The 25,386-nt window shown below is 42.4% G+C and overlaps 1 protein-coding gene across 1 annotated transcript in view; it reads left to right on the top strand.

The window, feature by feature from the left end:
- The window catches only part of LOC125361301, a 95,974-nt gene extending 74,262 nt beyond the window's left edge, over window positions 1-21,712 (top strand). The window contains exon 2 of the mRNA XM_048359659.1: window positions 21,301-21,712. Within this exon, the coding sequence (XP_048215616.1) occupies window positions 21,301-21,685 (385 nt within the window). The 3' untranslated portion in view covers window positions 21,686-21,712. The remainder of the gene's footprint in view (window positions 1-21,300) is intronic.
- The last annotated feature ends 3,674 nt before the right edge of the window (window positions 21,713-25,386 follow it).

Here is a 25,386-nt window from a genome sequence, read left to right as displayed (position 1 = left end):
TGTGTGTGTGTGTGTGTGATGGAAATTAGAACTCAGAGCCTTGCACTTGCTAAGCAAGTTCTCTACCCCTTAAGTTAAGCCTCGGATATTTTTGCCTTAGTTCCTTTTCAGACTGGGTGATGCTCTTTTTTCCTGGAGTACCCTGGACCTCAATCCTCCTACTATGCACCTTGGGCAGCTGGATTCACAGGTGTATGCCCCCATACCTGGCTTGTTTGTGAAGGTGAGGTTTTGTTAACTTTTTTGTCTGGGTATGCCTCCAAGCACAATCCTCCTCATTTCTACCTCCTAAGTAGCTGGGATTAGAGACATGGGTCATAACACCACAATATGAGTGTTGTTTGACAGAAGTCAGCGAGCAAGGGTCAGAGGCAATAGGAAGAGACAAGTGAGACTAATTCATTCTCTTCCTTGCTCTTGATACAAACAGCATGGATCACTACATTGGACTGTGAGCAGAGAAGCCCAGCAGCCTAGCTGATTGCTGGTGGATTTGGCTGGGGACCCAGTGACTGTGTCAGAACAGTGTTAACAACAGTAGTTTCTGGTCCTTATTTTTTTTTTCTGTGTCTGTTTAAGGACATTGAAGTTCTGCAACTCAGATCAGAGATGTTAAGGAAGACATCTTGCTCCATTTTGAGCTCTGGAATGAACCCAAGAAATATATATTCAAGCTATGCCTGCAATGTTAGCTGCTAAGCTGAGATCTGAGGAGCAAGGCTAAAAGCCAACCAAGGCAGAAAAGTCTGTAAAACTCTTATAGCCAATTAGCCAGGAAAAATCTAGAAGTAGAACTGTGGCTCAAATGGGAGAGCACCAGCCTGAAGGCTAAGAAAGAAAGTGAGGCACTGAGTTTAATCCTCAATTTTGGAACATGAGAAAGAAAGAAAGAAAGAAAGAAAGAAAGAAAGAAAGAAAGAAAGAAAGAAAGAAAGAAAGAAAGAAAGAAAGAAAGAAAGAAAGAAAGAGAGAGAGAGAGAGAGAGAGAGAGAGGGAGGGAGGGAGGGAGGGAGGGAGGGAGGGAGGGAGGGAGGGAGGGAAGGAAAGAAAAGGGAAGAAAGGAAAAAGGAAAGGAAGAAAAGAAGGAAAGAAGGAGAGAAAAAGAGAGGGAAGGAAGGAGAGATGAAAGGAAGGAAAGAAAGCAGAGAGAAAGAGAGAAAGGAAGAAAATAGAGAAGAATGCAAGAAAGAAGGAAAGAAGGAAAACAAAGAAACAAGCAAAGAAGTATATGATTGAAGGGTCATTACAAGCATTTTAAAGGCTTGGATATAGAGGCCTTGCATAGAAAGGAGTGTAAATTATCCCTTTCACCACTGTTGGAGGATGGAGGCCTGTGCATCCCTTTACCAGCTTTGACATTTGCTAGTTGTATGACTTTGGGACAATTACTTCACTGTCCTGGCCCTTTGCTTCTTCATCCATAAAGTGAGGGTGATATAACTGTTACAGCCAGCAAGTACACCCAGCTTTCATCCCTGGTTGTTTACACTCCATCTGTCCTGTCTGGCCAGGATGTTCAGGACTCCTTATTAAATGTGGCTTTGGTGGTAGCAGTTGGATCTAAGTACTCCCTGGAAAACTCTAATCATCAAGGGATTCAAGTTCTTATTTTGTCGGTATTGTTCTCTGTTAGGAAAACAGCATCCCTTATTGGGTGAGAAGTTCCCTTTCCTCATAGGGAGTTCTAAGAACCACTTCTTAAAACCACTTGGTTCTAAGAACCAATTCAGTATCATACTAGGCTAGAGCAGGCATGGCACCTGTCTTCCTAGCCTCTCTGATTGGACAGTGATGGGCACATGACTGAATATGGACCAATGAGAATTCATGTTAACTAGATACCTCTTGCTATCTGAGCTGGAGGGGGAGATAGGAAGCTGTAGGCTTGAGCTGTTTTCCCCATGCCTTCTGCTTTTTGCAGAAGAAAGTGGATGCAAGAGCAAAGACACCAAGCTAGCCAGGGAGCAGGACAGAGCTTAGATCTGAGAACATTGCTTTCTTTCTAGAATTCCTTAGGCCACACTTTCACTTCCTAGTTACACCAGCCAATAGATCCCCTTTCTTCTTGAGATCTTTGAGCTGACTTTCTATCCACAGAAATGGGAAAGATCTTTGAAGGAAACAGATACTCAATCTTCTCTCCCATTGGGAGCTTGAATAAGATACAATTCAGTTCCACTGATGTTCACACTCAGCTGGAACCCTTAAGCCACTGGATGCTACAGAATGTCCCATGAAGGAATGGTTTTGCCACAGTGACGTTGGCATTTCTCCTAGCAAGAAGTCTTCCAGAAAGCAAGCTTGAGACATGAGGCCTACTTACACATTCCCCTTCATCCCTTTTCCTACACTGTGACTTTGGCTCGAATGCAGAGTACCTCAGCTAACCAGCATGGCTTCCAGTCATAGCCCACACCTCCTCTGAAGCTCTGGACATGGCTGGAAAAGCAGATCCCATTTCCTATCACAAGACCATCTAATTGAATTACAGATGTTTGCACCATCTCCTTGTGATTCCCATCCATCACTGATTATCTGGACTGCGTTTACTGTGGTAGCTCAGACCCAGGAAGCTCCCCACTTTCTCCCTGCCTGCCCACATGTCTGATCTCAACCACATCTGTAATCTCTACCTGTGCATGTGCTTAACCACCCCCCCCCACTTCCTGCTGGACAGGTTGGCCTTTGCCTGGGTATGGACTCATCTGGAATTGCTCCAAGCCTCATTGTAGCCCATGTCCAAAATGAGCCTCATTAACAGCTTCCCTCTGTTCTGCACCAAATAGGATTGTAACTCAGCCACATTAGACATGGAATTGTGACCAGTCTTAAGTCTGGATTCCAGAGCTGTCAATCACTCATTCTATAACTCTAGACAAGCATAAAGTTCCACATCCATGAAATCTATGGAGATGTCCCAGGCAAGTCTGAGAGGTTTAGACACATTTGGTGTATGGGTTTGGCTACAGTCCCCTCCTCTTGGATCCAGGGACACCCACAGTTTTGCTTCATGACTAAGGGTCCCCCAGGTGTTATGCACAGAGAAATGTTTTCCACAACCAGCATGTAGGTACATGTATATGTTTGTTACAAATTTTACTAATAATAAGACACTTGGTATCTGACTTACCAATTATAATAGCATCTCCAATCCTCTTTATTGTAAATTCCACACGGTTGATTGGTTCTCGTGGAATGCTTTTGTCATTTTGGGGGCTAAATTCTTCTATCCTTAGCTAACCTTTAGCTTCAGTTGACACACAAATACCTCTGAATGCTGGTGGATAGTTTTGTTTATGTTAATGAGTAAGAACTATGTTGTGAGGTAGAGAAAATGATGTTTTTGAATACTAGAAGTCTATTTCGTGTGTGTGTGTGTGTGTGTGTGTGTGTGTGTGTGTGCACGTGCGCACATGTACATGTATGCATGCGTGCCAGTGTTTGGGTTTGAATTTAGGGCCTAAGCACTCTCCCTGAGTGTTTTTTTCCAATCAAAGCTGGCACTCTACTACCTGAACCACAGCTCTACTTCTGTCTTTTGGATAGTTAATTGGAGAACAATGTGTCATGAACTTTTCTATCCTAGCTATTTTCAAACTGCAATCCTCAGATCTCATCCTCCTGAGTAGCTAGGATTACAGGCTTGAACCACTGGTGCTTGGTTCTGTTTCCTCTTATTTTCTGTATTTTACTATAAACTTCATGTACTTTAAAATCTACTCTACATTTTTAATATGCCCTTAAGTCTTTATCCTACCCTATATTAAACATGTCATGACTCTTTGGCTAATTCTGGCCTGCTGCCTGCTTTTGTAAGTGAATTTGATTGGAATATAACCATGCCTATTCATTTAGGGACTGCCAGTTACTACTTTAGTGCTATAAGAGCAGAGGTAAGGCAGACCGACAGAGAGCATAATGTCCACAAAGGGCAAAAGAGTCCCTGATTGGTCCTTCATGGAACCATCTTGCAGCCTTCCTTTCCTATTGTCACAATCAGTAAGTGAATAAATCCATAAATCAAACAATGAATTTATATCATTTGCTTATTTCCATGTTATAAATGTGCCTTACATGGCCAATTTCAAGTACTGCCTTAAAATTTCAAAGTGCAGAGCTAAGCCAGGTGCTGGTAATTCATGCCTGTAATCCTATCTACTCAGGAGGCTGAGATCTGAGGATTGTAGTTTGAAGCCAGTTCCAGTCTTAGTGTCTCTTATCTCCAATTAATCAGCAAACCTCCCAACAAAACCTGAAGTAAGGGTATTACTCAGGTGGTAGAGCATTAACCTTGAGCAAAAAACTAAGGGATAGCACTTAGACTGAGTTCTAGCACACAGAGACACAGACACAGACACACACACACGCACACACACAAAACACAACAATATAGAACTGAAAAAAACTTCATGACATGTAGTATTCTCATTGTACAGACAAAAATAGCTGTATATAATGACAAGACTATATATAAGAGTAAAATGTTTGGTAATGATGGGTTTTGAGTAATTATTACTGGGTTTAATGTAATTTATTTCATTGAACAACTATATGATTTAGAGCAGCTAGGTTGACCTTGTGTGTAGCAAGACTTTAGACAATATGCAAACACAGAACTGGACCCTAGTGTCTCACACCTATAATCCTAGCTACTAAGGAGGCTGAGATCTAAGATTATGGTTCGACACCAGCCTGGGAAGAAAAGTTCATGAGACTCTTTTCTACTCAGAAAAGGCTGGAAGTGGCACTGTGGCTCAAGTGATAGAGTGCTATCCTTGAGCACAAAGAGTTCAGGGACAGAGCCCAAGCCCTGAGTTCAAGGCCCAGGACAGGCCAAAAACAAACAAAAATAATAAAGAAAGATGCAAACACAAGTAAAAGTGATAACAAAGTTTATTAGAAAGGAAATACAGCAGAAAAAGAGAGCATGTGGCACAGATATGCTACCAGAAGACAGCACTTCAGCTCATCTCAGACATCTAGAGCTTTCTTTGAGTGGCACAGAGATTGGCCTTGGGCTAAATAGGGATAATTGGAGTCCTTGCAAATGGCTTTCTCATTAGTGGGTTTCCTTTCCGTTTTGGCTTTCTCATTGGTGGGTTTCCTTTCCCTTTCCTATAAGGTCATGAAGCCAAAGACTTAGTGCCCATTCCTTATTTTCCATTCCTTTGTTCTTCTTACTGCCTTGTAACTTTGTAACCCACAGCCCTCATTTGGCTTTCAGGCAGGCTGTGGTTTCTCAGCTTAGCCTGCCTCTGCAAGCTGTATAGGTTGCACTTCCCTCACTGCTTTTCTACTAATGCCTTTCAGTGAGACAGAAACTAGAGATAGGGAATGGGTACTGGGAACATGACACTTGCCCTTTCAGTTACACCTCTCTGATGGCTACTAACCCAGACTCAGGGGAGCTAGAACCCCCTTGGGACTGCACTAATCCCTTCATAGGTATAGTGTCCCTCCAATGCCCGAGTTTCTCCAGTGAGGCCCCCTCCTTAAAGATTCCCAGCATCGCAACAGTGGACCAACATTCTAGCATGTGGACCTCAAGCAATCCATTAGATGGAGAGTTTCAGCAGGATTCACATATTTAGAAGCAATAATACTGAGCAGAAGTGGGCGGGACCTTGAGGGCATCTGTCTGCCCTTTAATGAAGATTTTGCTTTCTGCTCTCTTCTCAGCCTTCCTTGGTGTTCCTTATGTACAGTCTCATATGCTTGATAGTTTCCACATTCATCTCTTTACCAGAGACTTCCAAACCTCTGTCCCTAGCCTCTATTACAAACTCCAGTCTTCTATTTTCCATGCAGGAGTCCAGCTACTTATCACCCTTCCTTTCCTACTCCACCTCCTAATAATATAGTATGGTCTTATTTGAGGGGGAGGGGACTGTGGAGCTTTGACTTGGGGCCTAGGTACTGTCCCTAAACTCTTTTGCTCAAGACTAAAGCTCTGCCACTTTGAGCTACAGTGCCACTTCCAGTTTTCTGCTAGTTAATTGGAGATAAGTGTCTCTCCAACTTTCCTGCCCAGACTGGCATTGAATCACGACCCTCAGATCTCAGCCTTCTGAGTAGCTATGATGACAGGTGTGAGTCACCAGCACCTGGCTTATAGTCTCAGTCTTGATGCAAGACATCACCATTCTCCTTAGCTAGAAATTCCAGCACCATCGTTTGTGATAGCCCTGTGCTTAGTCTTTCAGCCAATGAATAATCTTGCTCAACCTATCCAGTGTTTAACTGACAGAACTATCCTCATATTATCTGTTCATACCATTCTCTGTAAATGTGCCTTTATGTGTTGTGAAAGACACCTTTGTAGATATTTCTCTTGTTCTTAATGATGCCTGGAACTTCCCCTATAGTCACAAAGATCGACATGTTGAAGTCACATTTTCCCTAAGAGTATTATTACCCCCCACCACCACCACCACAGTTAATTGTACACATTCTTCTAGTCAGTCTCCCAGGGATTTCCAAATGAGGCCGATAATTGTTGAATAGAGAAATTGTAACTTGAACTGGATGTGGCCACATTTCACCAGCTATACTGACTGAAAAGACAGAAAGCTGGTCTGTTAGAGAAAGGAGAAAGAAGCTGTAATGGACATGCTTTAACTACGCTGAATCTCTGTGAGAAATCACCCTTATCTCTTCTTAGTCCATGGTTTAGGTAGAGATGGCCTCACTTAGTAGGTTGATGAGGAAGGCAGTGTCAGAGACCTCTGTTTCTAGTCTATTGCGATTGGTTTAGGGTTGGGGATGTGATCCAGGCTTTGCCAATCAGAGTACTTTGCTCCCTGATGAGTACATGACCCAAAACTGGAGCATACCTCTATGATGGCTTTTGACTAGTTATTTTATATGTTTTATCATTCCTTCTTTTAAGCATTTGGTTAAAGGCAAAAAGTGGTAACCAACATAGCTCATGATTCTTCCTAAGATAAAAGACTGAGCACTTTCCGTGTGACTCAGTCTTTTTCAGGACTGGTCCCCTCCAGGTAGATTCCATTCTTAATTCTTTTTTTTTTTTTATTTTTTTTATTTTTTTGCCAGTCCTGGGGCTTGGACTCAGGGCCTGAGCACTGTCCCTGGCTTCCTTTTTGCTCAAGGCTAGGACTCTTCCACTTGAGCCGCAGCGCCACTTCCGGCCTTTTCTGTTTATGTGGTGCTGAGGAATCAAACCCATGCATGCAAGGTGAGCACTCTACCACTAAGCCATATTCCCAGTCCCCAGCTGAGTCTTTTAAAAGGCCATTTTTCTTTTTCTTTCTTTCTTTTTTTTTTATGGTGCTGGTGTTTGAGCTCAAGTCTTTGTACTTGCCAGACAGGCAGTCTAACACTTGAGTCATACCCTCGGTCCTTTTTATTTATATGAATTTTCCTGTTAAGGACTTCCATTTATGACCTGGCCAGCCTGAATTGTGATAGTCACTTTTATACTGCCCACATCTGGAAAGGCAAGTATGTACCATTATGCTCAGGGTGTTTTTGTTTTTTGAGTTTTTTTTTTTGTTGTTTTTTTTTGCAAGTTCCAAGGCTTGAGCTCTGGCCCTTGGCACTGCACCTGAGCTCCTTTTGCTCAAGGCTAGCACTCTACATCTTGAGCCATAGCGCCACTTCTGGCTTATTTTTCTGATATTTAATTGGGAAGAAGACTCTCATTGACTTTCTTGCCCAGGCTGGCTTTGAACCTCAGATCTCAGCTTCCTCAGGAGCTAAGATTACAGTCGTGAGCCATCAGTGCTCAGCTTTATTTATTTATTTATTTATTTATTTATTTATTTATTTATTTTTATTAATTGGACATAAATTTTTTTACAAGGTGTTGTGCAAAGAGGGTGCAGTTACATAGTAGGGCAGTGTGTACATTTCTTATGATATCTTACGACCTGTTTTTCTATCCCTTGTCTAGGTCAGGTTGACATATATGCAATATACAATGTATCAAGAACATATACAGTATTCACAGACTTGGTCTCTACTGTCTCTCCGTCTCCCTTTGTTAACAGTCATATATCAGGGAGATCATGCCCCTTTGTTTTCTGTGTTCTAGGCTTGTCTCACTCAACATTATTTGTTCGAGTTCCGACCATTTCCCTGCAAATAACAATATTTCACCATTCCTAATCGCTATGTAGTATTCCATTGTGTATAAGTACCATATTTTTTGGATCCATTCGTCTGTGGAGGGGCATCTGGGTTGTTTCCATATTTTAGCTATTGTGAATTGTGCCGCGATAAACATGGTAGTACAAATGCCTTTTTGATATCTTGGATTTTGCTGTTTAGGATAGATGCCTAGGAGTGGTATGGCTGGGTCATAGGGTAGGTCTATATTGAGCTTTTTGAGAAACCTCCATACTGTTCTCCAAAGTGGTTGTACTAATTTGCACTCCCACCAACAATGGAGAAGGGTTCCTCTTTCCCCACAGCCCCTCCAGCATTTGTTGTTTCCTGAGTTCAGAGTATAGGCCATTCTAACTGGGGTGAGGTGGTATCTCAGGGTTGTTTTTATTTGCATTTCCTTTACTAGCAGGGATGTTGAGCATTTCCTCATATGTTTCTTTGCCATTTTTATATCTTCTCTTGTGAAGTCTCTCTTTAGCTCTTTTGCCCATTTCCTAATAGGTTTATTGGGCTTGGAGGGGCTTAGTTTTTTGAGTTCTCTGTAGATGACCGATATCAGGCCTTTGTCTGTTGCTGTGCTGGTAAATATCCTTTCCCATATCGTTGGCTGTCTTTCTATTTTGGTGGCTATGTCCTTAGCTGTGCAGAAACTTTTTAATTTGTAGTAGTCCCATTTGTCGAGTCTTTCTCCTATTTGTTGTGCCCCTGGGACTCTATTCAGGAAGTTCCTTCCTGTGCCTATAAGTTCTAGTGTCTTTCCTACTCTGTCCTTCAGTAGTTTCAAGGATTCAGGTCTGATGTTGAGGTCCTTGATCCATTTTGAGTTGATCTTGGTGCATGGTGATAGGCTTGGGTCTACTTTGAGTTTTCTGCATATGGCTGCCCAGTTCTCCCAGCACCAGTAGTTGAAGAGGCTATGTTTATTCCATTGTATATCTTTAGCTCCTTTGTCGAATATCAGTTGGCTGTAAGAGTGCGGTTTTATTTCTGGGTCTTCAGTTCTAATCCATTGGTCTTCCGATCTGTTTTTATACCAATACCATGCTGTTTTTGTTATGATGGCCTTGTAGTAGATCTTGAAGTCAGGTATTGTGATACCTCCTGCATTGCTTTTTTTGCCTAGAATTGCTTTGGCTATTCTAGGTTTTTTGCTGTTCCATATGAATTTATGGATTGGTTTCTCTATTTCAGTGAAGAATGTGGCTGGGATTTTGATAGGCATTGCATTGAATTTGTATAACAATTTGGGCAGTATGGCCATTTTCACTATATTGATTCTGCCTACCCATGAGCATGGGAGGTCTTTCCATCTCCTTGTGTCTTCTTTGATTTCCCTTATTAGATTTTTGTAGTTTTCATTGAATAGGTCCGTCACGTCCTTGGTTAAGCTGATCCCTAGGTACTTTATTCTTTTTTTGGCTACTGTAAATGGAATTGTTTCCATAATTTCCTTTTCTGTTTGTCTATTGCTGGTGTACAGAAAAGCTGCTGACTTTTGTGGGTTGATTTTATATCCTGCTACTTTGCCAAATTGGTTTATTAGGTGTAGGAGTTTGGGTACTGAGTTTTTTGGGTCCTTCAGATACAAGATCATGTCGTCTGCGAATAGGGATAACTTGATTTCTTCCTTGCCGATGTGGATCCCTTTGATGTCCTCCTCTTGCCTTATTGCTATGGCTAGGGATTCCAGCACTATGTTGAACAGAAGTGGGGAGAGTGGGCATCCTTGTCTTGTTCCTGATTTTAGGGGGAATGACTTAAGTTTCTCTCCATTTAATATGATATTAGCAGTTGGTCTGTTGTATATGGCTTTTATTGTTTTGAGGAATGTTCCATCTATTCCTGTTCTCTCCAAAGCTTTTAATAGGTATGGATGTTGTATTTTGTCAAAGGCTTTTTGGGCATCGACTGAGATAACAATGTGATTCTTGATTTTAGTTCTGTTTATGTGGTGAATTACATTGATTGATTTACGGATGTTGAACCATCCTTGTGACTGAGGGATGAAGCCTACTTGGTCATGATGTATGATATTCTTGATCACTTTCTGGATCCTATTAGCTAATATTTTATTGAGGAGCTTTGCATCTGTGTTCATTAGTGATATTGGTCTGTAGTTCTCTTTTTTTGTTGGGTCTTTGCCTGGTTTGGGAATTAGTATGATATTAGCTTCGTAGAATGAGTTTGGAATTTCTCCCTCCATTTCTATTTCGCGGAAGAGTTTGAGGAGTATTGGAATTAGCTCCTCACTAAAGGTTTTGTAGAATTCGTTGGTGAATCCATCTGGGCCTGGGCTTTTCTTAGTAGGGAGGTTCTTGATTACCTCCTGTATCTCACCGTAAGTTATTGGTTTATTTAGCTGATTTATTTCTTCTTGGTTCAGTTTGGGCAGTTTGTACTTCTCTAAGAATTGATCCATTTCTGTAGAATTATTGTTTTTTGCTGAGTAGAGGTTTTGGAAATAGCTCCTTATGATTGTTTGAATATCGTGTGTACTTGTTGTAATTTTTCCTGTGGAGTCCCTGATTTTACGAATATGAGTCTCTTCTCTTCTTTTTTTTGTAAGTCTTGCAAGGGGTCTGTCAATTTTGTTTATTTTCTCAAAGAACCAGCTTTTAGTCTTATTTATTTGTTGAATGGTCTTTCTATTTTCAATCAGATTTACCTCTTCTTTAATCTTCGTGATCTCTCCCCTCCTAGTCGTTTTAGATTCTGTCATTTCTTGTTTCTCCAGTTGTTTTAGTTTCATCGTGAGGGTATTCACCTGCTCTGCTTCCATTCTTTTAATGTGGGTACTGAGTGCAATGATCTTGCCCCTCAGTACTGCCTTAGCTGTGTCCCATAGGTTTCTTTGTGATGTGTTTTCTTTGTCATTGTGGCTTATGAATTCGTTGATTTCATCTTTAATTTGATCTGTGGCCCAAGTGTTGGATAGCAGCGTGGGGTTTAGCCTCCAAGAGTGTGTATAGGCTCTGTGGTATCCTTTGTTGTTGAGGGTTACCTTTAATCCACTGTGATCAGATATAATACATGGGATGACGTCAATACTTTTGTATTTGCTGAGGTTCTTTGTGTGGGCTATGACGTGGTCTATTTTGGAATATGATCCATGGGCTGCTGAAAAGAAGGTGTATTGGGTCTCTGTGGGGTGAAAGGTTCTATATAGGTCTGTTAGATCCATTTGGGAAATGGTGTTATTTAGGTCCTCAGCTCCCTTACTAATCCTCTGGGTGTTGGATCTGTCTCTTGGAGAGAGGGGAGTATTAAAGTCACCCACTATGATTGTGTTTGCGTCTATCTTGCTCTGTAATTCTTTGAGAATTTGCTTGACATATGTCGGGCCTCTTTTGTTTGGTGAGTATACATTTATCACCGTGATTTCTTGATTCTGTATTTTTCCTTGTATTAATATGTAGTGTCCTTCTTTGTCTTTTTGAGTGGACTTTAAAGAGAAGTCAAGCTTGTCTGAGATCAGGATGGCTACACCTGCCGTTTTGGTGGATGCATTTGCTTGGTAGATCTTGCTCCATCCTTTCACTCGAAGCCTGTTTTTGTCCCTTGCTGTAAGGTGGGTCTCTTGTAGACAGCAGATGTCAACTTTTTGTTTGCGAATCCATTCTGCCAGTCTGCTCCTCTTTATCGGGGAGTTTAAACCATTTATATTTAAAGAGATCAAGGATAAGGGTGTTTTTTCTCCTTCCATTTTCTTGGTGGGCTGTTTTTTCTTCTTCTTTTTTTTTTTTTTTTCTTCTTGTCTTTAGTGAGCTTGTGTTTCTGCTGGACTTTGGCTATTGAAGTTTCTTTCTGATTCTGTCTGTGTGTCTTTTACGATCTCTGTTGGGTGGGGTTCCCCTCTTAATATTCGCTGTAGGGCTGGTTTTTTATTCACATACTCCTTTAGCTCCTCTTTGGTGTGGAAAGATCTGGTTCTCCCTTCGAATGTGAACTCCAATTTCGCTGGATATTTGATCCGAGGTTGTAAATTGTTATTCTGGAGTACTTGGATGGTGTTCTTCCACTCGCTTCGAGCTTGGTAAGTTTGTGTGGATAAGTCGGATGTTATTCGAATCCTCTTCCCATTGAAAAAAGTTTCCTTCTTCGCTTTGGCTGAATTCAGAATTTGCTCTTTAATCTTGAGGTCTGTAGTCTTGAATATTATGTGCCTTGGGGTGGCTTTCCTGGGGTCTGGCCTGCCAGGTGTCCTATAGGCTTCGGTTACCTGGATGGGGTCCCCTGTGAGATTGGGGAAGTTTTCTGCAATAACTTTATTGAGAACATGATTAAGCCCTCTGCTCTGGTATTCGGCTCCTTCTTCTATTCCAATTATGCGCAGATTATATCTCTTGTCTTTGTCCATTAGTTCCTGGATTAGTCTTCCCTGAAGCTTCACCTTTTCTTGGAGTGTGGTCATTTTCTGGTTGTTGTCAGCTGCTTCATCGTCCAGGCGAGAGATTCTGGATTCTATATGGTCTACTCTTTGTGTCATGGTTTCAATTGCGGAGTTTATGGATGTCAGAGAGCTATTTATGGTTGTCATATCAGCTCTGATCGTGGAGATTTCTTCCTTTAAAGAGTTGTATTTTAAATCTATTTTTTCATGCATTTCAATTCTTAGGATGTGGAGATTTTCTTTAAAGGCAGCTTGCATTGTATCCATTTTTGCTTCCATTTCTTTAAAGCAGGTTTGCATTGTATCCAGTTTTGCTTCCATTTCTTTCTTGGCTTCCTGGGTGTCCTTCCAGATTTCCGCTCTAAATTCCTGGAATTGTTTTCTGATTTCATTTCTGACGCTTTCGATCATTCCTGTTAACATGGCCTCATTTGCTTTTTTAGTCTCCATCTCCTCTTCAGTCGTGCTGCTTTTTGGAGCTGGCGAGTTGGCTTGCCCTTTGATGAACTGAGTTATGTTTCTTTGTGATTTGCGCATCTGGAGATCTGGATGGCTTCTCAGGTTTGGTTTGTAGCTCCTCCCTCCCTCCTGTGTAGTGTCTACGGCAGCAGGTGCTGTCGCTGTGTCCCCGCCCACCAGTGCAGGGTACGCCTACCAGAGCGGGCGCTGTTGCCGGGGGCCCCGCCCTCCTGTGCGCTGTGCGTTCAGTGCAACAGGCACTTCGGCGGGATATGCCTCCCAGAGCAAGTCCTGGGTTGTTGGGTTGTGCTTGCGCCCTCCCACGAGTCCGTTGGGGGGGGGGGTACGTGTGGGGCCCAGTGGGATCGACTGTCCGGGTGTGGCTTGGCACCTTCAGACCTCACCTCCGCTGTGAGGAGGGGGGACGTGATCAGGCTCAAGTGACCCTGCTGGGCTGGTATTGCCCACCAGCGCCTGTGGTTTTAGTTGTAAGAGTCTGCGAGGTCCAGGCGCCTCAGGTGGGGTTTGCACAACCGGCTGTCTCCCGGCCCCTGTTGGGAAGGGGGCGGGGCCGGTTCTGCCAGTTCAGGAACCTGTGGGGTGTTGGTGCTGCTGAGCCCTTCCCCTGCTAAACTGACTTCCCAGCGCCTGATGGGAGCTTCCCCGCCTGATTTGTGGGTTCTTTGTTCCCTCAGGGGTGGGGGAGGGGGGAGGGGAGGGCACTCACTTTTGCTGCTTTGTGTGTGTGTCCCTCGCAGCCGTTGGCCCTCCAGGGGTTGGCTAAGTGTCGTGGTGGCTTCCCTGGTTCCCGATTTCTGCCGCGTTGGGTTCCCTTGTCCAAACCCGGTGTGGACCCGAACTTCTCGTCGCTGCCGGTGTGTCTTGGTCCGCACCCTGCCTTGTGTCCGTGGGGTCTCCCCCTATATGAATTCTGCGCTCCTGGCAGCCTGTCTGCCGATCGCCGGGTTCCCCTTTCCCAGCCTGGCCCTGTTTGGGCCAGGGTCGGCTGGAGGGGGGAGGGTGCCCCGGTGAATCTCCGGCTCCGTGTAGGTTTTCGGTTCTTCTTTTTTGCTCCTTTTTGTTTTCCTGCGTTTCTCCACTGCTTCTGGCTGCTGGTTTTGCTGGGTTCTTGATGGGGTGTTGGGTGTTGGGGTTCCCAGCTCACTATGCCGTTGGAGCGAGTCGGGGTGCCTCCCTATTCCATCGGCGCCATCTTTCTTTTTCCATTCTTAATTCTTACTACAACTCTTGTCATTGCTAAGGAAATGGTATTATCCCCTCTACTTAGAATGTCTCTCTTTTCCTGACTAGAGAACTCCTACATAGTCTTCAAGACCCCATTCAAAGGTTACCTCCTCTTTGAAGCCTTTTTTGATGTCCTTTTCCTTCTCTTAAGCCAAGACTCTTCATATCACAATCCTAGTCTTAGCCAGTCAGAGAATTTTGCTCACTCTTAGTGCTTCTCAGGCATAGACCAGGAGCTCCTTGTGGGTGATTGGTATGTTGGGCTGTGTTTGTATCATGGACTGAATGCCAGTTGATGGTGTTTAATGATGCTCTGTTAACTGAATGGACATAAACCATTACTTGACAAGCCTGAATACTTAATATTCAAGTATTTATGTATTAAGTACTTTAAGAATACATTATCACACAAGTGGGTTAAGTAAATCCCATGAAAACCCTTTCTAAAATGACTACTTTCACCCTTAATAAAATTCCAGAGCAAACCCTCAGCCCTGGGAACACAGATTTAAACAACATTTCCAGCGTGGATCCTCAGATTCCTCAGACATTACTATATTTGGTCAGATACATACAGAATAGCGTTTTCTGTGAAGTGACATGTTCATGGCTATGTGTGTTCCTTTATATGGACTTGCAGTGTGGGTCACTTGCTAACTACATTGTATTATTCCTTAATCCTTAGAGTCCAGGGTGATCTTCAGAAATAGCAAGGCAAGAAATAGCACCATAGAAAAATCTCACCTTCCAGAAACTTCTTGTAACTGTTTTATTAAAAAATTACCTCCATGTCTGTGTCTTACTACTGTACTTGAGAGACATTTGAGCTAGATTGTCTAACTAAATAATTTTCTTTTAATATGTTGCCTTCTTTATAACTTGCCATAGTTTTATACCTGCTTCTTCCTGTGGAATTCATCAGATTCTTTCCTATTGCCCACTGGCCTCCTATCTTTTGAAAGATGAGGGGAACTTTGGTTGTCTGAAAAGTGTCATGTCTTTGAAATTTTTTTTACATATTGGTCTTAAGGCTCATGTTAACAGAATATTTTCTTCAGATTTCTTTGACCAAGATTTTCTCTTTTGCTCATAAAAGCATTGTGTGTGTGTGCATGTGTGCATGTGTGCATGTGTGCGTGTGTGTGTGTGTGTGTGCATGTGTGCATGTGTGCCATTCCTGGGGTTTGAACTCAGGGTCTGAGCACTGTACCTTTTTTTGGGGGGTGGGGAACAAACTACCAGTTCTTTGTGGGTTTTCTTTTTCCTCAAGAAAAAAATGGAAGGAAAATCTTTTTAGGCCCTATCCTTTCTTTCCTCCCGAGCTTCGCATCTTTAGAGAGTTGCCTCTGGCACATTTGTTCTCTGTGACTTAAGTCTTTTCTGCTAGCTGGTGATTTAAAACAGGGGTTGAGGGGCTGTTTCTTCCACTGCCCAGAGTTTGGTGGTGACTACCTGGCAGCAGAGTACACCAATGACCAGGCTGGGCACTGTGGGTGAGTGTGGCATTGCTCAAATGTATCTTCCTTTCAGTCTCACTTTTTCTCAGCAGACCCACCAACAATGACCACATCCCCACCCTGCTTTATTTGAGGGCTTTCTTCAAAAGCTATCACTTACAGAGCAGTTCTGGAAGAAGCAAAAAGCATAACCATTGCTGGGCAAAACCTTAGTGAGCAGAGTCAAAGTAATCTATAGACTTTCAGAAATGTCTTTAATGACCAATTTTGCTTCTTGACATTGAAAAATACTGCATTTACCCTTTAAAATCATGTTTCAATGCTAATTGAGCATAATGTCATTTTTTTCTTTTTATTTAAAACATTTTAATGAGTTTGTTTCACATCATTTTTTTTCTTGAAATTTTCATTGTATCATTAGTGTCCAGGTTTGGAACACAGCTTATTATGATAATTTTCTTGTTCTACATAGTGCCTCTTGAGACATGTTGGATTTTCTTGTCATTTTGACACTGATTCCTCAGAATGAACTTCCTGGAAAAATACTGTGGTAAAGAAATGGTTCTGCTTGGAGAGAAGATGATTTTCATGGTTTTTCTTTTCCTTAGTTAGGGATGTCAGTGCGTATACACTGCAAATTGTGAGAGTAGAATCTGCAGGGAACTAGGCCTGGACATTTTCCTAATGGGAGTGATTGCTAGCTCGTTATCCTAGCTCCTTCTATTTGGAGCTAGGCAATGTGGCTTAAAAATATCATTTTTAAATTTTTGATATTGGTACATTGCCAAGCAGCAAGACAAACACAGAAGAGGGTAAAGGCTTGTTTAGATATTTACTCAATCTCACATCTTACAAGACCTAAGTTTTGAGGAATTTTTCTTGTTACCTAGGATATCATTTGTCCTGTAAATAGAGCCAACATGTGCTAAAAAGCAACAGGAAACTAATTAAAGAAAAAAAAAAAAGAACTCCATCTACTGCAAAGTCACAGTTGCTCAAAATGTGAGGTTGCCAGAAAACATTTCTTCCCATCTCCATCTCAACTGCCTCCCTTCACTTTTGGAAGCAAAACAGCTTATATATTTCAAATGCATTTACTTATCTGTACAGTCATTTTCCCTATGTTTGGAATCATATTTTCCTTAAAGTACTTGAAAATTCTAGACTTTGAAACAAATGATGCTTAGATAGAAGATGGTTCAATTGCCCAGGTATAGCCACAAAGGATGATGGGTAACTGAGGCAGAAGCTCCCCAGAGAGGGTGTTGTTTATATAGAGAAAGCCCCACAGTTTCCTCATCAGTCTTCAAAGACTGGAAGGAGTTGGTGGAGGACCTGCTCTTGTTCCCAGTGCTGCTTCTGCCAACCACAGACTTTTGTCAGAGGAGGAAGCCAAGCCAGCCAGCAAAGATTCAAGGATCTGTTTATTGAATCCTTTAAATATCTTTGCAAATCACAGCTTTCACCTCCGTTGTTACCACCCACAAACTCAATAGTCTCCTGTTTTCTCTGCAACCACTCTGCCTCCACTAGCCCATTTCCTAGCTTACAGATCTTGTACAACACCTTTCCTCAACAGAATAGCGCCCATGCTCTTAGGATGAAACCTAGTGAATACTTGATGTGGCCTGGCACTTCACTAAGAGATTGAGTTTTATGTTAATCTCCTAAGGATAGGGAAAGACGTACTTCCCATTAATCCCATTGCTAAATACTTCTTTCTTGTTCTGCCCTCCATGTCTGGTGTCTGGGCTTATTGACATCATGATAATGGCCTACAGTGACTGTTACTCCTGTCCACACCCCTGCTGATAACCAGGACCCTGATGCAAGGGATCGTCTCAAAATTAAAAAAAAAAATAAGAAAGAAAGTGAGAGAGCCAACATGGAAGGAAGGAAAGAAGGAAGGAAGGAAGGAAGGAAGGAAGGAAGGAAGGAAGGAAGGAAGGAAGGAAGGAAGGAAGGAAGGGAGAGAGGGAGGCTGGGAGGGAGGGAGGGAGGAAGGAAGGAAGGAAGGAAGGAAGGAAGGGAGGCTGGGAGGGAGGGAGGGTGGCCCATAAGTAAATGTTAAATCTCCACTCCTAGACACCAAATTGAGAAAACAAGCAGACAGCAACAATCTTTAAGATCTAGAAATTAACCAGAATACATAAACTATGCACAGCCTTATTTAATTGTCCCTCCAGTCCTATGGGACCTGTGTTATTATATCTATCTTAGACATGAGAAAATCTGAGGCTCTGGGACATCAAATGACTTGTGGAGATTCCATAGTAGCAGGGCTGTGATTCAATGACCTGAAGCGATAACCTCAGATGCAATGACTGACTTGAAGCTCTTAACCCATCTCACATGCAGACATTCACAGACATAACCAACATGGGGACTGGGAGCAGTTTGTTTCCACACAGGCTTGATTGAAGATTACTTATTTATACAGAGACACACCGGGCACATGGAGTGTCAGTTTCATCTTAATCTTCCAAGGCCTGTTGTACCTTTGGCTGCCTGTGCCATGTTCCCTGGGGACTCCTCTCTGCCTTCATGCCTACCTATGCTGTTCCTAGTTAGGAGAGTTGAGGATAGACTTCCTGCCCTGCCATCCCAGGTAACAGACCACAAGCTGTAGCCTGTCCTATGCTATTTATAATTAGTGCCCCAAAATAGCTGCTCCCTTTGAAAGGTGCCACCAGCCTACTGGCAGGTCCCACCATCTGGCAGGTCCTTTCCTTTCATCTGAACTCTGGAGAAGGCTGGGCTGTGTCCTTACAGTGACCAGAGGCCAAACATGTATATGTGTATGTGTGTGTGTGTGTGTGTGTGTGTGTGCATATCTATATCTGTATCTATATCTATATCTCCTAAAAGAAGAGCAACAATGAAAATGTTCCAATTGGAGACCCTATTGGAATCACTACTAATCAAATCAGATGGGTTTGTGAACTCACAAACATAAGGCCTATGGTTCAAATGTCACCACACTATCCCTAAGTCAAAACAAGAGCCAGACACCAAGGGCTCACACCTCTAATCTGGCTATTTAAGAGGCTGAAACTTTGAAGATCACACAAGCCAATCCAAGTAGAAAATTCTGAAATACTCTCTCTCCAATTAATGAGCAAAATGCTGGTCTGGAAGTGTGGCTTAAGGAGTAAAGCACCAGTGCCGTGAGCAAGAAAGCCCAGAGGAAGTGCAAGGCTCCTCTGAGTTTAACTCCAAGTATCAGGACCAAAAAATGTAAATATATAAAAAAGAAACAAGGAAAATATAATTTTCCACTGGACTAAAACAGATTTTTCTTTGCCTCACTCTAGAAATCTGGGCTAGAGGAAGAAATGTGTACTTCTATCTAGAAAGAAAGTCTGGGTCCAGGCCCACCATTACTTCACACAAGCCTTGCCAAGCATATCCAGCCTCTCTGCTCTATCTTCTTCTCTATAAAACAGAGGATATGAGACTTGCCTTGTAAGGTTGTTTTGAAACCTATATATAAAATATAAAGTACCTAGTACAGGCCTGATCCTCAGCCAGTTCTGCTTGGGCAACTTGTTTCAAATGCAATCCTATGTTTCAAATACTTAAAATCATGGAAGCCTGGCTCATTCAGCAAACAAGTTGCTCATGTAACATTACTCTCTTGGTGAGAAGAGACACTATTTCTTTATTGTCTACTCTATAAAGGAAGGAGGAAAATTGTGGCAGAGAATGGAAATGCAATAGCAACAGAGAAGCTGGGGAAGGGAGAATTCAATTCCCAGCGGACCTTGGCATCATACTGCAAAGCCTGACTGTCTTCTACCCTGTGGGGGCACAGTCCTGCTGCTCAGAAACCAGGAAGTAGACTGTGACTAGACACTAGACTGTTGGTGCCTTGATACAGACATCCTAGCTTCTGAAACCATGAGACACACATGCCTGTTGTTTATAAGCCATCCAATCAGTACTTTTATAATAGCAGCCTGCCAGACTAAGACCCCTCTTCCCAGTACTGGTGAGGTAACTCTGTAGGGAGGACAGCTAGGGTGGTGTTATCATGGAGCAGCCTGCTCATCTCCTGACTAGCTTATTTCTACAAGGTAAGAAAAAAAATAACATTCAATTATTTAAAAATCAGTTTGAAAGCAAATCACATTTTGTTTGGAACATTCATATAAGCACAAATAAAGCAAAATTCTCAAACGACAGTTAGATAATTACTAAAAGAAATACTGCATCTTATCGTTTCCCAGTTCATAAACCAGTAAATTCTTGTCTCACAAATGAGCTCACATGGCATAGTGTCTACTATTCTGTCACCTGATTTTTTATTCTGGGCAGCTCTTCATGTCAGGAAGTGAATGGATCTAATGCCACCCTGGGTGTCACTGGTGGGCTCTAAGGTGACTAACTACACAGGAAACTCATGGTGCGCTCTTTGAGTGGGGACCTGGAACTTATTTCTGCTTCCCCTCTCAGAACAATGTCCATAATTAAACCTTCCACAACCCATAATAATTCACTTCTGGTGAATCCAGGCATTCTATCTTCATTTTTTTTTTCAAGAAAAGAAGAGGATTAAACAATGCAAAGAGATGCTTAAATCACAAATGGGTCTCTGGTGGAGTCCCTGCTATAACTCAGCAGGATGCTTTTTATTTCCTATACTGTTTGACCCCCAAGTTTTATCCCAAGTGCTATTTTATTTCTATTCAAAAAACTTAAGAAATTGTATTAGCTACAACCCCTGTCCTTAAAGAGATTAAAATCCAGTGGTAGAGATAAAAGACATAACTTTTTATACCTAATAAATAAGTTTCTCTCTCATTTAACACAAAAGTGTCTGACTCATCACCATAAGGAAAAGATGGACATAATTATATTAAAATAGTCAGTGGTTAATGAAAACCTTTCCTGGCTAGAAACTTGATATATCAAATGATATACATTCCCAATTTGTGTGTGCCACTCTTAGGGGCTTGAACCCTGGGCCTGAGCTTTTGTACTCAAGGCTGGTGCTCTACCACTTGATCCATAGCTCCAATTCTGACTGCTTTATGGTGGATAATTGGAGGTATGAGTCTCAAGGAATTTTCTTGTCCTGGGTGGCTTTGAACCGTGGTCCTCAGATCTCAGCCTCCTAAGTAGCTAGGATTACAGGTGTGAGCCATCCTTTCAATTTTTCACTGTCAGCCTAGGACGTGGTACCATGATCAAAACAGATATTCTATTATTGTGTAAACTGAGGTTCAGGAGAGTTAAAAAAACTTTCCCAAGGGCTGGGAATATGGCCTAGTGGAAAGAGTGCCTGCCTTGTATACATGAAGCCCTGGGTTCGATTCCCTGGCACCACATATATAGAAAATGGCCAGAAGTGGCGCTGTGGCTCAAGTGGTAGAGTGCTACCCTTGAGCAAAAAGAAGCCAGGGACAGTACTCAGGCCCTGAGTTCAAGCTCCAAAACTGGCAAAAAGAAAAAGTGAGAGAAAAAAACTTGCCCAAGGCAATTCAGCTAAGAAACAACAGAACTGGGATTAGACTGATCCCTTTGGGCGGGGCTCCTCTACTACAGAAGGCTCCTAGCTTTTGGACTAAGGGACAGTGGCATAGCAACCTGGAATAAACATTATGGTTCTCCTTCTAGGTACTGTGGCCTGAAGACCAGCTTACTGACATCCCCCATGGTGGGGTTCATGGTGGCTAATCAGTGCACCTACCACATACCTGTTGGCTTTCCGCAGATCCCGCTGGCCGCCTTGGCTGTGGAGAAAATTGGGCACTCAAGCGTGCATTACCGACTTGCTCTGTTTCCCCCTGTGTCCCCTCAGGAAGGAAATTCAGCAGAGCACTGTGACCTCGGGGATGGATTTTTCTTGGGCCATCCCAAGTTGGCACAGTTTGAATCTTGGGCCTGTGCCACAGGATCTTCAGTCCATGTCTTTGTGAATCCAGCCACCAACAAGCCAGTGGGACTTCCTGATGACTTCAGGAAGGGGCTTCTGAAGCTGATGAACCCAGTAGCAGTTTAAATGATGTACACTGAATTGTTTGTGTCATTAAAAAAAAAGAAAAATATCAAAAAGACATCTGCACATCCATGTTTATCACTGCACAATTCACAATAGCCAAAATATGGAAACAACCCAGATGCCCCTCTACAGATGAATAGATCCAAAAAATGTGGTACCTATACACAATGGAATACTACATAGCGATCAGAAATGATAAAATATTGGTATTCGCAGGGAAATAGCCAGAGCTTGAACAAATAAAGTTGAGCGAGACAAGCCTAGAACACAGAGAACAAAGGGGCATGGTCTTCTTAATATATGTCTGTTAGGGTGAAGGTGGGGGATAGTAGAGACCAGGTCTGCAAAACAACAAACTTCTTTTCAAATGGTATTTCCACAGGTTTGGGTCAGCGACCTTACATTATGTATCTAAAACCAAATGACTACTAAACATAAAAAGACCTATAAATAAACATAAATAGACCTATCAGTGGATCACAATAGCTAGATCATATAAGACAAGGAGAAGCGAAAACAACTCCAAGAAAAGGACACAGGAGGACTCTATTATTGACGTTACATTTAAAGTTCTAGGTGAATTTCCTTTGGCATACGCCATGTGGTTACTGTATATGATTACACTGGGCATTGTATTATATATGCCTACCTGATCTAGGGAAGGGAAAGAAAAACGAGGGTGTAAGATATCACAGGATATGTACTCACTGCCTTATTATGTAACTGTACCCCTTTTGCACAATACCTTGTCAACAAAATTTAATTAATTAAAAAAAGGAAAAATTCAGCTTAATCTCTATACAATTTCTTTTCATTTCTGAACATCTATTTTAGCCTTTAAAATGGCTGAGGTTTGCTTACATAATGGTATCTCAGGGCCATCTTAATGGCTCCAGGGAAGCCCCTCCTTGCATTGCTTCTACTTGGAACAATTTATCTTCTGGAGTGCTCACAACTGTCTCTGAGAAAAGGGAAGTGAAGTTTCTAGAGGAAAGGTCTGGTCAGCCTCATGGAGCCCAGGGTCTCAATGACCTCCATGCTGATGTCCCCTGTCCAGGCCCTGCCAGCTTCAGATCCACTTCCGCAAGAGAGCCCTACTCACTGCCACAGACCCTCTAGCCTGTCTACATGCCACATGCTCTCCGCTTTCTTACCAGTGACTTACCAGGTAGGCTACATACTTCCTGTGATGTTTTTAGTACATAACCGTGTGACCTTTGGCTTTCTGTGAAGATACAAACTTTGGTGCTAGAAAAACTGGTCATTTTTTTCTCATATGTTTAAAAATAATAGATTTGCTGGTGGTAAACACCTGTAATCCTAGCTATTCAGGAGGCTGAGATCTGAGGATTGTGGTTTGAAGCCAGCCTGGGCAGGAGAAAGCCTGTGAGACTTTTATCTCCAAGTAACCACCAAAATGCCTGAAGTAGATCTGTCACTCAAGTAGAACACCAGCCTTTAGGGAAAAATAAAGCTCAAGGATAGTACTACAGGCCTTGACTTCAAGCCCAAGCCAAGCACAAAAACAAAAATAACAGTTAACTTTGGCTTTTTTTCTGTTACATCCATAACCTCCATCAATCACTAATGGCATGCCACAGTTTGAAGCAAAAAGTAACTACAAATATTTTACTGAAAAAAGTGAATATGAAAACTAATACTTCATTATGATAGTAGGTGTGGATGCTAGTTGCTGAGTGCTGACAACATGAAATGAGTGGTTGCCGGCCGTGACGTCTACTGATCCTATTACTACTCTATGTGGTAGACCAAATTACCGCTGTTCCAGACCAGAATGGTGAGACTTTAAACGTGATGATTGCACACAGTGGGAGGGCTCTAGTCCCAGGTCTGCCTGGGCCTCAACTTGGCAGTGAAAAGTGTGGGTTTAATCACTGTAGGCCTCAGCTTCCTCATCTGGAAAACATGATCCATAGTGGCCTTTCCTAGGTGAAATTCAGAAAATCCTCGGTCTGCTATGGAATTGAATTTCATATTTCTGCCACCTATGAATAGCTTTGGCATACTCTCATCATGCAAGAGTGGGGGCCATTCTGCCTGAGGACCTTATAAAGACTGAGCAATCATGAGTTACATGATAACACAGAGACTTCTCATATGCTTCTTGTCATCTGCCCACAGCCATCTGCTTATATCGACAATTCTGTATGGCCAGAAAATGATGTTATAAATATTCAAATGTCCTTGGCAGCCCAAAGGTTCCCCACTCTTGCTAGACAAATGTTAAGTGCTATTTCTTTGCCATGAAGCCATTCAATTTTGCCTAGATCAATTCTGAGATTAAAAAAAAAAATCCGCTTCACACAGTAATTCTAAAGCTTGGAAGATTATTTGCCCAGGGTTTCCAGCACCAATCTGACTGACCTCTGGCACTTGACCCTCTCAGGAAGATGAACGGGAAGCAATTCTAGTGTTTGTGCTTCACTTCTTGAGGCTCTTGTACATGTATTACTTCACCTTGTCTACAAAACAATGCTGAGAGGGTATAGGTGAGTTGTTAAAACCATGGAATTCCTGGCTGGCAGAGCTAGAACTTGATTCCAGTCGAGCCTTTAACCCATCTTTCTATGCCATCAACTCCACATCTCATCAAAGTGATCCTGAATGTTGACATTATACCATGCTTTGCCATCAGGTTTTAAAATTTATGGTGATAGTAATGGTGGCTTAACTAAGAGGTTCTTAAATCCCAGGCACTGTATTGGGATGATTAAGAAAAGGAAATTCACCATTATTGAAACCAAAATTTCAAATATTGGCTTTTAAATAGATTCACAAGTCTTAGTTCTCCCAGGATTGTATGAGTTGTCACAGCATGGCAGCTGACCCTCTCCTAGGAGCAAAAATAGAGAAGTCTATGGATCATTCCACCATTTTTCTTCTCATGAACAGGCCCCAAGTTCACATGTGTCTCAGTGTGTTCCTGCTGCTGTCATGAAATAGAACAGAGCTTCAACATGGCTCAGGTGGAAGAGTGAATAGCAAGCTTGAGGCTCTGCGTTCAATCTCCAGTACTGAAATTAAAAAAAAAAAAAAGGAATGAAGAAATACTTTGTATTAGGTACATTTTAAGAAGAGAGGGTCTGGCCAGGACCATTTTCCAAAACAGTATCTTTGTTTCTCTGTATTCACATGGTAGAAGAGTAGATAGGGAGAAAAGGCCCAGCTTGATTGATTCTTCTGTCCCCTTAAAAGGGTGCTGGGCCTCTGGCTTAATCTCCTGAAAAACCTCACCACTCAATGCTATCATGCTGCTGTTAGGCTTTGAGGAAACAAATTCAAAACACAGCAAGTATGTAGGGGCACCCCAGCTTACATAGTCAAACGGAGTCCCTCCCAAAAGCTGCTCATTTGCCACTTTGGAAGTACAGGTGCATCCACTTGCCACTTTACCTGACATCTGGAACATGTGCTTGGGGAAGCCAGTAACGGGGGCCATGAGCATGAATTCCAGGGTCCAATGGAGAACAGAAGCATGGCTCTGGGTCAATAGAAGGCTTTGGTCCCTGAAGCATAAATTGAGAAGAAATGAATGGACCTTTATGAATCCCAGTGTGGAGAGGAAAGGTGGCCTTGGGGGTTTCTGTAGATTTTGCTTCAAATGCCCCCTTTCTTTGACAAACATGTCCTGGTTTGGACAAACAGTTCTAGCACCACCTTTATGAGCCATAAGACAACAG

Source organism: Perognathus longimembris, chromosome 13, assembly GCF_023159225.1.
Source record: "Perognathus longimembris pacificus isolate PPM17 chromosome 13, ASM2315922v1, whole genome shotgun sequence".
In the NCBI taxonomy this organism is placed as follows: Eukaryota; Metazoa; Chordata; class Mammalia; order Rodentia; family Heteromyidae; genus Perognathus; species Perognathus longimembris.
This window is presented reverse-complemented; position numbering and strand designations above follow the sequence as displayed.